The sequence below is a fragment of the Aplysia californica genome, unplaced genomic scaffold, assembly GCF_000002075.1.
Source record: "Aplysia californica isolate F4 #8 unplaced genomic scaffold, AplCal3.0 scaffold00441, whole genome shotgun sequence".
Classification (NCBI taxonomy): domain Eukaryota; kingdom Metazoa; phylum Mollusca; class Gastropoda; order Aplysiida; family Aplysiidae; genus Aplysia; species Aplysia californica.
In genome coordinates this window covers 381,361-396,717 of record NW_004797711.1, presented here as the reverse complement: position 1 = coordinate 396,717, position 15,357 = coordinate 381,361, and the positions used below count along the sequence as shown (strand labels likewise).

General features: G+C 39.8%; 3 protein-coding genes across 4 annotated transcripts in view; 2 read left to right on the top strand and 1 right to left on the bottom strand.

Annotated features, from left to right (window-relative positions):
* LOC101849949 (alpha-tubulin N-acetyltransferase 1) overlaps window positions 1-15,357 on the bottom strand; it is a gene marked incomplete in the record, with an annotated part of 361,461 nt that overhangs the window by 29,122 nt on the left and 316,982 nt on the right.
* LOC101852202 (DNA repair protein SWI5 homolog) lies at window positions 1,822-14,634 on the top strand. Of its 2 annotated transcripts, XM_005104909.3 has the most exons (5): window positions 1,822-2,196; window positions 7,683-7,764; window positions 9,667-9,776; window positions 10,567-10,661; window positions 13,848-14,634. In XM_005104909.3, the coding sequence occupies exons 1-5, from the start codon at window positions 2,174-2,176 to the stop codon at window positions 13,910-13,912; spliced, it is 375 nt and encodes a 124-aa protein (XP_005104966.1). In that variant the 5' UTR covers window positions 1,822-2,173; the 3' UTR covers window positions 13,913-14,634. The 2 variants fall into 2 exon arrangements, with proteins under 2 accessions (XP_005104966.1, XP_012941623.1); XM_013086169.2 differs by lacking the exon at window positions 13,848-14,634 and having other exon boundaries at window positions 10,567-11,120.
* LOC101855039 (Rieske domain-containing protein) lies at window positions 14,545-14,916 on the top strand. The gene has a single exon (XM_005104921.3). It carries the CDS (start codon window positions 14,545-14,547, stop codon window positions 14,914-14,916), a length of 372 nt encoding a protein of 123 aa, XP_005104978.1.

The window sequence follows — 15,357 nt, the reverse complement described above, 5'->3', positions numbered from 1 at the left end:
CACGTGAGAATATGGGCCACCACAGTGTATTATTTATTTTGAGCACCGGTCTTTTGTATAGGCCTGCTGTAAAACTCTGTGTTACAATCTAAGTTTTTCGCACCCCTACCAAAAAATTATAATTTATTTCTGATGTTTAAAAAAGTGGGTAATGAATAATCGGAAGGCTGACTTTGGTTCTTAAAATAGCATAAGTTACCTGTATGTGTACCATGGGAATGCATTGTGCGCTGAGCAATTTGAACTACTGCCTTTGGAAATCTGCATCTTGAACAATTCTAGTGCAGAATGCTGTGGCCATGCGGTTTACTGTTCCAAACCCTCCAAAATAAATAATTATTGTTCCCTCCAGGCCAGTTCCAAAGGATACAGGTCCTGTCCATGACAAAAGATCTAATAGTGTCTGCAATGTGATGTGAGAGTTTTGAAGAAGAAATTAAAAGTGGAAGAAAAAAAACCCCTTGACATCTAAGAAGACAATGTCCTGCTGTAATAAATGTACTACGGAATACATATAACAAAATTAAAGAAACAAAGAAATTACAAAGCTTACTTAATTAATTATGATTAAGTAAGGAAGTGCTAGCTTGAGCCTGTCAGGACCACCCTTGAATTTTGTAATGTCCCAAATTTATGTGCCTGACAGAGAAGTATGGACACAATATACAAAAGAATCAGCAAGAGACAATGCATACAGCAATACAGTCTAAGAAAGACTGTCACATTCACCCATTTAATTGTAAGAGCCAGTTTCAGTAAAATGCTATTAATCCATGAAAGATGCATTATATATGTTTATAACTCTGGTGAGTTCGATCTGTCGCTTTGTATTCCTGTTTTTATCCATATATGCCTAGCCTAGGCTACACAAAACGAAATCTGTTTTCTATTTCTACAGTCTGTATTGCCTTTTCTCACCCTTGCCTATAGGGATATATAGATCTGCTATTGCATGCTCTCTTTCTTTCCTCTCCAACTCTTCCCTACCCACAGACCCCATGCAGGGCTATGTAACTAATTAGTAAAATAAGTAAAAATGTATTAACCTTTATTAGGCTAATAATAGATAGCATTTGTATAGCGCATATCCCCGCTCAACAGCAGGCTCTAAGTGCTTTACACTATATTATTACCCCAGCAGACCATAGAACACTCCGAAACATTCTCAGCTTCCCGGGAAGGCTATCTTAAATTAAACTGCTTATGTTGTAAGCTAGATATCTAGATCAACGCATGTAGATCTAGATCTATTTAGGCTAAGGCAGGCATATTTTTATTATGCTGGAAATGGAAACCTATAGATCTAGAATCTAGATCTAGAGTCTTGATGACTTTTTTTTTCTTATGTAACTACTGACACTGTCGACTAGATAATTAGATCTCGATCTAGTTTTCGGTCTACATTATCAAAACATGTTTTGGTTTTATGCTAGATCGACATTATTTTATAACTTGGCCTAGATCTAGAATTCAATTTTAAAATCTGTTGTCCTGTTTTCATCAACATGTGTAACCTTTTCTGTAGACCAGAAGAGTATAGAATTGTAATTGTAGAGGCATTGTTTACAAATGCAACCTTGGCCAGTTCTCTGATTGCGCTAGGCCTAAGCTGCAGAAAGCTAGGCCTAGGCCCCGCTAGACGCGACGCGCTTCGTTTCGATAAGGCCTAGGCTAGGCCTAGGCTAGACGCGACGCGCTTCGCTGTCGATACCGCGCCTGGTTATTTTTAGCTCGCGTCTCAGCGGTCACGTTCGCAAATGCACTGTTGTCACGGACCGCGAGACCTCGTTTCCTGTCTCTATATTTTAGAGTCTCTGATTTGGCTGAAACGAATAAAAATGAAAGCGGCGGTTTGTTTGTAAACAAAAATATCTCTACATTCATGTATTATGACTAGATCTAGATCTAGATCTAGATCTATGTGTTGTTAACTTATGACTTATAAACTAAATCCCGACAACAACCAGGAGCAGTGAAAGGGGCAAAATATCCAGACAAACCAAATATTGATCCTCTGAGTTCGTTTCTGCGTGAATAGTAGAGGATATCTGGGGACAAGACTACTGAGAACACCACAGACTGAGCTGAACGGAGGCCGAACGAACTCGAATCGTGGTGGTGGAGGAGTGTGTAAATTTGTTTGCCGAACGAACGTTGGCTACGTTTTATTTTCATGGTTCGTGAGATGAAGAGAAGGTATGTAAACAAAAAAGACCTGCACTCACTCGAGGCCTTCTGGTTTACTTGAAGCTTTAATTTTAGCTAAAGCTAAAGCTTTTTCTTTGTATGTATGTTTACCCTTGGCCACTTAGACTTAGACGACTTAGTATCTTAGTTTAGTACACTCTTCACGCAGTTTTACCCGTTCCTGGGTCGCACCATCATCCATGCCCATGGCTTCATCGGTCATCAGTGAAACTTTTAAAGCTGTACATTCATTTCTTCATTGTTTGTTGCTTGGTGAGTAGGGCAGACGTGGGCCTATAACCCACCTATACTATAGATATGCCTATGCCTTTGGCTTTAGCAAGTCAGTTCAGATGAGCCACTGGGTGATATAATTATAGTCCTACTGGGCTAAGTCCTACTCTAATACTCTACTGCACTCTACATGAGCATCATTGTGCTGCCATCAAAAACACCGGACACAGCATTGATGATTGAATTGTGACAGTTGCTAGTTGTTTTTTCGTACCATACCAGTACCAGTCAGTCACCAGAGCCAGAATGGAGTGCACACTACCTCGCCATTATAGACAGACTGACCTGGTACAGGTCACTGCTTAAACAGTCTGCTGTCTGTATCTAAACCACAGGTTTTTCACAAATGGTGGAGATTTGGGATTCTATACAATGGAGAAATTTCACAAATGTTATGATCATATGTAGATCTATACATAAATCATTAAATGTGAGTCATCATGGTGAAATCAGGCGCTCTTCAAAATTAGACAGCTGGAGTCTGCTCGACTAATCGAAGGCTTGCGAGCAGCGGACAGCTTGCGCTAGAGGCTTGCGAGCAGGCTTGTGCTTTGCTTTGCCTCCCGCTTGCTACCGGGGGAACTTCCGGTGAATTGTGACTCTCAGACAGTCTTGCTCTACTGCGTCGTGACGTCGCGACTCTCATGGCTGTGGGCTCAGTACATATTACAGAAGATTCTGGTTATTTGCTTTGAGAGGCTTGCACCAAAAGTGCAAGATTGTTTTTTTTCCATAGTCGGGTCGTAAAAAATAAAATAGCAATGCCAATGAAAATTTAAATTTTCACTTTAGCCCTTTTTATTTTGGTACCTAAGAAAGAATTTTCAATTCTAAGAATTATGCTTCTTGAATTTTAAGAATCGGTTCATAAATAAAAAAGTTATGGGGTTGTAAAGGTCGGCAAAATATGGATGACCCACATATAGGAAAATACTCCTAAAAAGTTTGGTAAAAAAACAAAAAACAGTAGCAGATTCTGTAAGAAAATCGACGATATCTCGGTAACTAATCAGTGTTCGAGAGAAACTTGGCTACCCGATGTGTTTTTGAATGTAGAAATAATTTCTGCAGTCAGATTTACTACCCATTTCGTAGTTATTTTGTTATAATTAAAATTTTGGTATACATACATTACGATTTTGCGAAAAAGGGGTGTCGGGATGAGTCCATTTTTAATACATTTTATTTATAGCATCGTATCACAACCTGGGATCTTTAAGAATATATGTCGGCAGCGTGACTAAATAATTGCAAAGCTTTTTATGATGACTTTAGACCATGCCAACCTTAAAAGATAAGTTAATTCAATCTAGCATGCCGTACAATTAAAAATTCCGTTTCCCCGTTGAGACGCGAACACCCCGAGACGAGATAACCTCGCCTCGGAATACCCCCATTGCGATGTTACAGGGGAATAGAGAGAAAAACAACCGGATGCGCGCGCGCGCCATTGCCCTATTTCAAGTGACCAATGAACGGGCCCGGAATAGTCAAGCGGGGATTTGTAGGTCACATACATTTGCCACGAGAGTGAAGGGAAAATGGCCGGTCTCCGTGCGAAGCCGCTTTGGATAGGGGGGTAGTTGTGCATTTATGATCGGGTCTAAACAACTACTTGACACAGAACGTTCAAATTTGAGCACACTATAGAGGATAGATAGATCTATTACCATCTGGGCGTTGAAATTCAAACTCCTTATAGTTTTCGGTGTACACGATGCAAAAGTGTTCCCGACACCAAAAGTATAGGTTAATTTATGTGTACGAACTTCAACGTCCACATATATTTAGTTTGCCCTATTTTCTGATTGGTTGCCGAGTTTCATTCGGATTGGTTCGGAAATAGAGCAGACCGAGGTTGACAAAGTTAGTCACCTACACTTCGGCTGGGTCCGCAAAATCGCCCGTAAACGGGGACAAATTTTCGCCGTGCGTGAAAGCCCGATTGGCATTGCTAAATAAAAAGCTCTATTCAATGCACTTAAAAATTAATAATGGATCGGCTATTCTTACGATGCAAAGGCCTGTGTGTTTTTAATGTGCACGAGCCAAGCGCTTCGTCGTCGCACTCAAAAGACCTCAGTTCAATTCCTGTATGGGAAGAAATTTTTACCGAGAACCTCCGTCTTTCTGCTAGTGCATTGCTCCCTCTCAGCCCAGGTTGGCCCTGACACTGGGTTGAAGTAGGCCTAGCCCGTCTCCTAAATGTTCTGTATAATGTCACTGTGAATGTAAAACATCTACATGCAATAGGTTACATAAATACGATACAAAAGCCAATCACAACGACCCCTGGAGTTTTCCATTCTAGGGTAATCTAAGTCTACTTATTCTTATTACTACCAGAAACCTAGGTCTCTGTTACTGCAATACCACACTCCCTCTCACTTATCCACTCGCTAAGCTGATCAGCGGCGGGAAGTTAAAAATAACTTCGGCTCTCTACGTCTTGCACCAAACAAGCACAGCCTCTCCCTTCCTCCACGGTTCAGAGTTCACACTGCAAGCGGTCTTGCTGCTCGCTGCTACAACAAGTCAGCCAAGTGATTTGCCAGGTTGCGAGCTGGTACTGGGAGCCAAAGCAAAAAATGGGAGCCGAGAGACTTGCCGGGCTGTGAGCAAGTCACTGGCACAAAGCAAGACAATGGGACTCATGGGACTTGCTTTGCTGCGACCGAGATTTGAAACTTGACGGCTGTCCGCTGCTCGCAAGCCTTCGGTTAATAGAGCAGACTCCAGCGCTACGCCGCGCAGTGACACTGTGAGTGGAATCTCTCACTCTCCCCCCCCCCCTCTCTCTTTTTCTGACGTAAGTGGCTTCGCGGATTGCAAGCAGGATGGGGAGGATGAGGGGGTCTGACACGAGTGGCTTCGCGAGTTGCTAGTTGGTGTGGACTTGAAGCTTAGGCTAGACTCAACTTATCATGCTGGTGATTTGATTTGATGATTTGACCTAGTGGTTTGAGGTCATCTCGTCACACCCCAGTTATGTGTGACGAAATGACTTCGTTTTCTCTCCGAAATTGTCATGCTTGTAAAGTTTGGGAGGATCAGCACCAGCGCAGTCTTTATTCTCAATCATCAATTTAAACACGAAATCGTTTGGCCGTGTCCTCTTGTTTTTTAAGTAACTTAAGCCTAAAGCTTTTTTTTAAAAGTTAAATAAATTATTAATGTAAATTAAATCTTCGTCTGAGCTGTTCCATAGTTGAAAAATAGTTTGAATAAGGCGAAAACAATGTCTGGTAAAGAGTTAGTACCGTCGTAAGGCTTCACATTTAAAAGCAAGGGTCTAGCTTTTAGCAAAATTGCAGTACATCTAATTTATTTTTAACAGAACTAATATGATCTTGCCAATCACACTTCTCAGCAGTAACAATGATACCTAAAAACTTTGTTGATCTGACTAGAGATATTTCAATATTGTCAATACATATTTTACAGTTTTTGAATCTATTCTTAATTCTTGTGGATTTGGCACGGTAGTGACGAAATGACCGTGTGACGAAATGACTGGTACTCGTCAGTTCAATAGCACATTTCTGTGGGGATTTTTCTGAAATACATTGATTAAAGGCACAAAAAATGTAAATTTTCAGTTCACAAAGACTCTTAATCAACTATAGAAGTCACCAAACTTTGGCAGCCATTTTCTCACTACTTATTAAATAAGTTATTTTATCTCTGGAAAATCAGGCGACGCCACTTCCTTAAATCAGAAGTGTCTCAACTTCTTTTCAAGTTAGATGGACATTTTTTTTTAAATCAAAAGATAGACAAAAATAAACAACTTTTTGGATGACACCCAAATCTCCACATGGCCAAAAATTGATGAGCACCTGATTCCACTGCATCGTGACATGTGATGTAACATTATTCATTAAATTTATACTGTAACAATTTATCCACCCTATTGTATTGGGGTTTTTTTCAATTAGACTCCGATGTTCAGCAGGTGTTTCAAACTTAAAAGGAATTCTGGGTACCCTTGCTTTTATTGAGTACTATTTTTTATTAATTCAATAAATATAATAAGTGGTTTTACATGGTTAATTTTTAGATCAAGTTTGAAATGCACTACACACTTTGTAACCAAAACACTTAATTAGGCCTACTTTTTTTCAAAACTATGCATTACTTTTTTTTTGGGGGGGGGGGGGCAGTTGACGAGGATGGTTATCTAGTTGAATTCCTCCTTAGATCTTTACTCTAGAGCATTTCTTTTTGTTCATGAACCTTGTGAATGGCAATGTTGCAATGTTTATAAAGAAAAGAATTGATTCTTATCAGGAGTAAATGCTGATGGTAAGACACTGTAAGGTGGTAAAATGATGGAGTAAAGTGTCTGATATATTTGTATTCTGTGCCCCGATACCGGCGAACTTGTAGATGTTGTAAAATGACTTCTAAATAAGTAGGGCCAGACCTGTTATCTTGGCTTCATGTGCTGCTGTTAGTTTTCTAATTTTACATTCTGGTTTTATTCTGTTTGAAGGCAAAAACTCTTCGTTCTGGTGCAGATGTATATATATATATTTGATCTTCTCTGTATTTGTTGGATGGAAGTGTTGGTCAAGACAACATAAATGATCTTTCCTGTCAGTTCAGCTAAAACCTAATTTCCTTTCTCTAAAAGCTCAGTGTAAATTCCATTACCATTACAACTCTTATCATTTCTTGTGTTAATTTACTCAGAACAGAATGATTATTATTGATTATATAAAAGGTATGAATGATATGTTAATATATTTACTCACAATGGAGTCCCCTTTTTCTCTTATTTGGAGCTCTGTTTTTTTTATTACATGATATAGTTTATAATGCAGTTTATCTGTTGCTTCATGCTATTAGAGACTCGCGTTGCTTGCTTGCATCATGCACAATTCCGCCTTGGAGATTTTGGTGAAAGAAGCTTTATAATTTTTAAGCTTTAATTCAGATAGCCTACATGTCATTATATCATCAACAATTCCTCAACGGGTCTATTTGACTTGTTCTGTCCTCAGTGTGAATTTTATGAGCTTTGGCCTTGTCTGTTAAGTAAGCTTGTGGGGCAGATGCCATCACCGGACTCTGGGTTGTATTCCCATCTCCTTTTACTCTGAATATTTGTGTTCCGAATGATGTTTTTATCCCTTACTCTGTTGGTTGGTGTTTTTATCCATCATTTGTGTTAATCTCAGCAATCATGTTATTTTCAGTGCTGCTTTCAAGAGCACGACCAGTGTGAAACAGTTCAAGTCCCCTCTTGCAAAGCAATTTAAGTCGCCTTTGACTAAAGCTGTAAGTACCTCTGCGATCAACAATTGAGATTAAATTTGATTGAATTAGTTTGTTCATGGTTTTTTTTGCTAGCACTGTTTTTCTAGACCAGTGTCTGTGGTATAGTGGTTAGGTGTTTCGCTGTCGCATGCAGGAGACACAGATTTGATTCCCGAATGAGGAGAAGTTTTATTATGTATCTCAGTGTTTCTGCTGGGAAGTTGTAAGTGATGTAAGCCTCTCAATCTCAGATCTGGTTGGCCCTGACATGCATTGTGGGAAACCTGCCTCCTGAAAAGTCTAAATTGTGTCAATGAGGGTGTAGAAACACCTACATTAGAATTTTTTTTCCTATTTTTTTCCTATCTCTGTGGGTGGAATTCAAATTCTGTTCAAAGGTAGACCACGGGTGAATGGAGGACACTACTGGTAGGTCCTATTTCTTTTCTTTCCCTCTGTTGTTCGTGTGTTTCTCTCGTAATTCTTCCCAGCACTAAATGACCATTATTGTTTGGGTGGACTTCTCTTTAATCTAACAAGCAAACTAACAAAGTAGACTAGAGGCATAAAACTAATTAAAGCTTGCAAGCATAGATTTGGGAGTTAGAACTGCACTTGGGGATAGAAAAAAATGAACAGATCCCAGCTATTTGTATCTATGACTATGAGATGGAGAGTTTAGAATTTTGACTGCACTGGTTATGTTAAAGATGCCCCAAAGTTTTGAGTGTCAGTGTGCGTCTTGAATCCCACATTTAGTTATCCATTTCTTTCTTTGGATGGTTGTTGGGGGGTTCTCTCGTGTGGTTTGCTCCTTTATTTTATCAAATGTTTATCATCCTTATTTCCATTCCTTCTTTTCTTCATAATATACTCTAATAGGACCTCTAATCTTCAGCTCCTATATGACATAATTGGGTTGCAAGTGCTGTAAAACTCTTACTAAAACTAAATCATCCTTTGACCCGGATTTACAGGCCACTCTTTTTCCTGCCAGCTCCTTGTAAATCTTTGTTGACAACAGCTGCAATGTTGAACGCTTGTGTTATCTGGTTCATGCATTAACGCACTTTCTGTTGATGATAGATAATGTGAACTTAGGCGACCATGAAATCAAGAAATCTGTAAGGTCCAGTGAGCCCAGTGCTTTTCGCCCACCATGCATTGCTCAGTGATATTTTCTTTATCCCTTAAGGTATTGTTCACGTTCTGGAAGTATTCTTGGTGGGAGTTGGAGGCCTTAATTTGTATTTTCATGATATTGGTGTACTCTGTCTTTTCGATTTCTTGGACTTTAGTTTTTGGAATGTCACTGTGCAGGTCTTCGTGGTGGTGCGCCCCCCCCCCCCCCTTTCTTTTACAAGGGCAGACTTCACTGTCAGTATTTAGATGTGGGCTGCATATTGTTTTTCTGCCATTTTGTGACTTCTTTCAATTGTAGATTTTAAGAGGAGCCAAGGTTATTTTGGGTTTTTTCATGTGTAGGCCTATCTATAGTTTTGTTGCTTGTCTTAAGAGCTTGCCTTTTTTTCCCAAATGTAGAGATTTATCAGGACACTACTGTTAATGTATGAGGGTCTCGCCTTTGTGCTTAACCTTTCATTAATTTTTTTTTTTTTAAAGTTAAGGACCAGTATCTGTGGTGTAGCAGTTAGGCATTTTGCTGTCGCCCACAGGAGACCTGAGTTTGATTCCCAAGTGAGGAGAATTTTTATTGAGTGTCCGGGTCTTTCTGCTGGGATTTTATATTATATCCCATTTATCACGGTTTGGCCCTGACAGGCAATGTTGGAAGCCCGCCTCCTAAATTGTCTCGAGGGGGGGGAGGGGGTTAAAAACACCTACATTTTCATTTTTTAAGTTAAGCCATTTACTCAACTGTGGTTTAAATTTCCTAAAAGTATCTTCTGGGTCTGCTTTCAGTGCTCACAGAGAGAGGCCCCATCCTCAGCGTCGGAAGCGAAGCAACAAATTGAACATCTCAAGAAAAAGTTGCAAGAGACTAAAGAAGATATCACGGAGTTGGAGTCCAGGCAAGTGATGTTCTTTCCACATTTGTCCTCTTCAGTTCTCCTTTCTGCTGTGGACCAGGAGTCTCAGCTTCTCGGCCTATACTATGGGCCAATCGAGTCCCTCGTGATGATATTTTGCAGCCCCTATTACTTAACATCAAACAGTCCCCGTGGGTTTTGTGCAAAAAAAATTATGAAATTATGCAAACTGAGCCCAAAAATGTGAAATTATAATGCAATTCTGTTAATTTTAACAAAGAATGATAAAGGAAAATAATCAGAAATTATTTTTTAAATGATCAAATTTTCCTAAATATTATGCGGGGTGCATAAGACCACGGGGACAGCATCAAAGTATTGTAGTTTTGTGTTAGTGCAGCCTGCCCCTTTGTGCCAAGGCGTGTCCCTAGATTTTTAGATTTTTTTTATCCCTTATGGGCCACTATCATAGCTTAGGCTCATGACAGCCTTTTGTTGTGGTGATTGTTTATAAATTTTAAACATGATTTCAAAGTTGTAATTTTTTGAAAATACTTTAAATCTTTTTTTAAAAAGATTTTTTATGGAATACTTGATGCCGTCCATGCTCAGCCACTCCACTTTTCTTTCCGACTGTTGTTGCGGTCTGTCTGTCTTACTTTTTCCTTTTTCGCTCTTTGACTTTACACTTTGTATGTTACTCTCTAGTAACACCTCTAATCTTTGGCACCTCTTGTATGATGTAGGGTGTTTCAAATGCTGTAAAACTCTTACTTACTCAGACTGAAAAAAATAACCCCCAAAAACCTGTTATTTTTCTTTCTACCTACAGAGGGTTAAGAGAAAGTGAGCTCCAGACGCACATTGAAAAGCTGCACGAGTATAACGAGATCAAGGATATAGGACAGATGCTGCTTGGAAGAATCGGTCAGTGTTTGAACTGCAGTGGAATCCACGTAAACCAAAACCTAAAGGACTGCCAAATTTTCTCTTGTTTAACCGGGTTTTCGGTTTAGTAAACCTGCTCAAAGAGAAGAAAAAAATTGGGGATTTTCTTTTCTTTCAGTTTTCAGCTGTTTTTTGGGGGGTTAACTGTGTTCTGTTTCAGCTGACTCCGTTGTAGATTGATGTGGATAGCTCCCAACCAGTACTTAACTGATTCCGTCCATGATTTTTTCAGGCTCTAGACATAATTATTTTTCCTTGTTCAGTTTTAGACCTGGGGTGCATTTATTTAATGCATTACTGTGAAGCTCTAAGTTACTCTAATAGGTATTGTCATATACCAAAGTGATGGGAATCTATAGAGGAATCTGTTTATATCAATAACAATGATCTATAATCTGTTTGTATTGTATTTTTCGTCAGACAAAAACGAATGGGGGAAAAAAATTGCGCAACACCTCTTCAAAAATTACGACTTACCGCATTTTCTCAGCTCTACGAGTCTTTATAATCCATAGGAATCAACACAAACTTGTAACGATATCACCCGAGCACACATTTATGTAAGCATTTCACAAATTTAGTTGAATATCTTTCTTTGAAGGGCTTTTTTATTACACCAGGCTACGCGTTGTTTACCCTTAGATCTAGCCTACATAGAAAATTTCCCGGAGTTTCGATCGATATTGGCGCTCAGAGATTGAGGTCAGGTTTGTTTACAAGTTCTACTTCCTTTCGACAACTAAAAAAAGTAGGAACTAAGTTAAAAAGTGCTCATTTGTTTCGGATTTCGTTGAGCCGCTCACAGCGGTCGAATGGATGCAGCGGAAAAGTGCAGAGCCGCTGTCAGCGGCCGAATGGACGGAATCAGTTTAAAAACGTACAGTCGGGCACAGATAACATGAACTTGGAAAGCTCGAAATCACAGATAGCTTGTACAATTTGCCATTCTCGGGCTGATGTCTCTTGGATATTTTGTTGCAAAGTTTACCCGAATTATGGATGTGTTGCACACATTTGTCAGTCCCTGATGTATTGAGTTATCTGTGCTTTGCTGTATTTAATGTAATATTTTTAGGGCCTTAGTGCAGAAGTCCATCATTTTTGTGTTGGAAAATATGTATTCCCTGTTTTTTAGTATAACTTTTCTCGCACTTGCAGATGGTTATAAAAAAGTTATGGACTTGGCAAATAATAATGAGCACAAAGCCCATGAGTCTGTTGTAGTTGTGTCCCATACCATAAGGGCACGGATTTATGGAATGCAGAGAGAACCACGTGCAGTGTGACGGGTTTGGGAGGGGGACAACTTGGTCAATGACCAGAGTCTTGACCTGCCTTGAGGATAGAGTAGTTTTTTTTGTTTTGATGTTGATGTTGTTAGCGATCCTGTAGCTTCTGAGCGTTAACTCTTCTGCATGATGCCATTCGGTAATAGCTGCATGTCTGTTCTAATTGTTGTCTTGAGGAGTAGAGGCAGTTAGATGTGTGGGGTAGCTTGGGAAGAAAACATCCCCTTAAATCAGTTTTCTACAAAAGAACAGATGATGTTCCACTGTCTCTGAGGGGTAGTCACATAGTGGGCAGGCAGCAGACTGCTTTACTCCAATTCGGTTGAGATGTTGGTTGAGGGGTACATGTTGTGTTCTAAGTTGGAAGGTTATAGATTGATCTCCCCTCCTCAACTCATTGATTGGATCTTTGACCAGTGGTTTATTCATGTGGCCATACATCATCCTTCCTCTTGTACCTGTGGCCCAATCGTTCATCCACTCTTCCTTGAGGTTTGACTTGATCATCTGGCAGCAGGTGGTGTAATCAGTAGGAATTTCAGGCTGAGGGAGGCTAGCTCCTTTCTTTGCCAGAGCATCAGCTCTTTCATTTCCCGGTATCCCAGTGTGGGCAGGAATCCATTGTAGGACTACTCTGATCTGGTGCCTACTTATCAAATGATGTAGACTCCAAATCCAGTGTGATATATCTCTGTTCACATCAGTCCCACTCTCAAGTGTCTCTAGTATTGAAAGGCTGTCTGTAAATATAACGATGTCTGTGGTAGCAAGTGGGTTAGTGTCAGTTTTGGTTTTGATAAGTTGGCAGCTATGAACATTGTTCTGTAAGTGTTGCCGTTTATAGGATATTTAGAGATTTCTATAAGCCTTTGAGCTAATGTATGTAATGTGGTTCTGTTAGTGTTGCTGTTAAAAGTTCTCTTGTTAAGTCCCTGAACTTTGAATCAACGCTAGCCAGTAGAAGGCTTCGTTTTTACAACTTGTTTTTTATTTTACTCTAGGGTGTAGGGCGTTGACTTTTTGCTTGATTGTTACAAAATAAAATATTGTCTTTGTTGTGAATGGCAGGATGAAGTTAGTAAGGCGCATTATTTTTTCTGTGAAATGACATCAAGTGAATGGTTCTATCCTTCCCGGGGGTCTTTGGAAGATAATTCTGTTAAATATTTACAGTGAACTACTCTGTTGTATACAATTTATACAGTGTGAACTCTCCCAATATAATTCATTGATAGGAGTTGGCGCTAGTTTGAATTTGATTTCCCTTCATGAATGCAGCAAAAGTTTCCATCTTGGCATAATTTGATGGAACTGTCCTTGATTTCTACTTTGACCTTCATAATCAAATGTATTTGGGTTTTCAAAGTCGAGAGTCTAATTGGTCGTATTGTGCCACATGGTAGCTTTTGCATCTCCGTGAAGGAAAATCTGACTGGCCACAACTCAGTCTGATCGAATCCTATTGGCAGTGTGTGCTGGGTAACAAGTCTTTTGTTCAGATTTTTATAGACACGTGTTATCTTATACGAAACAATGGATAGTTGGCGGGTGCTCTGGTGTGGTTTGCTTGAACTTCTTTCCTATCAAACATCTATCGTCCTTATTCCTCCTCCTTCTTTTATATGTTTGTTACTCTCTTGTAACACCTCTAATGTTCTGGCGCTCATATGACCTTATGCAGTTGCGAGCGCCGTAAAACTTTTAAAAAATCATACTAAACAGATGCTGATTCCCAGGTTAGTAATACTCCTGCTTCCTGCCCCCCCCCCCCGCAAATATTTGTTACTTTAAAGGGATAATGGGACATATGGAATAACTTTCATTCATTTCGTCTGACTATTTCTAACCATGTGCTTTTTGTCTGATCTCTCTACAGCTGTGCTTGAAGGCGTGCAGACAAAGGATCTGTATGAAAAGTATGGACTGAATTTAAATGACTGAAAATAGATTGCACTGAAAATAGGTTACATGTAGTAGTTTGATTGTCTCTAGTGTCTCAGATGGACTTTTCTTTCTAAAACTTTTTTGTGTGTGTGTGTGTGAAATATTTCTCATAAGTTACATTTCCGTAATTGTTAAACTGCTGTTGATGTAAATTATTGTACTATTGTGTGCTAGTGTTAACTTGCAGAAGTAACATTTCCATAATTGTTAAACTGCTGTTGATGTAAATTATTGTGATATTGTGTGCTAGTGTTGACTTGCAGAAGTAACATTTCCATAATTGTTAAACTGCTGTTGATGTAAATTATTGTACTATTGTGTGCTAGTGTTAACTTGCAGAAGTAACATTTCCATAATTGTTAAACTGCTGTTGATACTTTGCGCAAGTGTCAACTCGGGGAGAAAAAAACATTTTCACAGTTGTTTAACTGCTTTTGATGTAAATTATTGTAAAACTGAAGTTGTGCGCAGGTGTTTACTCGAAGAGGTAACATTTTCATTATTGTTGAACTGCTGTGGATGTTGAATTGTGAACACAAGTGCTCACTTGGAGTAGAAGTAACATTTTCTTAACTGACTGTTAGTATAAAAATAGTGCGCAAGTGTCGATCGACTTACTGGAAGGAATCATGGCAAAGTCACCTCAGAATTTGGATTCCGATCTCCAGTGGCATCTCATTGGTGGCGTAGAAGAATTAAAACAGAAAGTATGTCGGAAAGTCTACATGCAGGGCGGCCAGGGCCTAGCGCTCTTCTACGTGGCCCCAGACAAATTCTTCCTGACAAACTCCACGTGCCCGCACGCCCGCGGTCCACTGGAGCAGGGAGACATTGAAGACATCGGCGGCAGCTTCAAGGTCGTGTGCCCTCTGCACTATTACAGCTTTGACCTGGTTACTGGACAGTCTGCTACGGGCCTCACGCTGCGCACGTACAAGACTGAGGTCAGAGAGGATGGTTTGTACGGACTCACGCCGTTCCCTGTGTCCCTTACCAGATGACCTCTCACCTCCTGACCTGGGATGAAGTTCAGGTGTCTGACTTCTGATCAAGTGGAGGACTCAGTGAGGATGAAGGTTGTGGTTGGGGGGGGGGGGGGTTGTTTTGTTGGGGTTTTTTGTTGTTGTTTTTTGTTTTTTGTTTTGTCTTTTCTGGGGGGGGGGGGGGGGTGATCCTATCTTTACTTTTTATGAGGAGTGGAAGGGTGATCTATCTTTTACTTTTTAAGGAGGGTGGGGTGAATGAAACTAGAGTGCTGATGAGTCACCAAAGACAGTTAGTCAAGAGGTGTTTTTTTTAAGTTGAAAAAGAGGTTTTACGGCGCTTGCAACTGCGTACGATCATATGAGTGCCGTTGTTAGTCAAGAGTGAGTTAAGGGTAATTTTTGAAGGGCTCAATGGAAAAAACAGGTGATATCACATTTTTTACATTCTGAGATATT

Coding starts and splice junctions, on each gene's coding strand:
- LOC101852202 (XM_013086169.2), top strand. CDS start 2,174: ATGGTTCGTGAGATGAAGAGAAG. Junction 7,765..9,666: donor AGTCGCCTTTGACTAAAGCT/GTAAGTACCTCT, acceptor GTCTGCTTTCAG/TGCTCACAGAGAGAGGCCCC. Junction 9,777..10,566: donor ATCACGGAGTTGGAGTCCAG/GCAAGTGATGTT, acceptor TTCTACCTACAG/AGGGTTAAGAGAAAGTGAGC.
- LOC101855039 (XM_005104921.3), top strand. CDS start 14,545: ATGGCAAAGTCACCTCAGAATTTGGATTCCGATCTCCAGTGGCATCTC.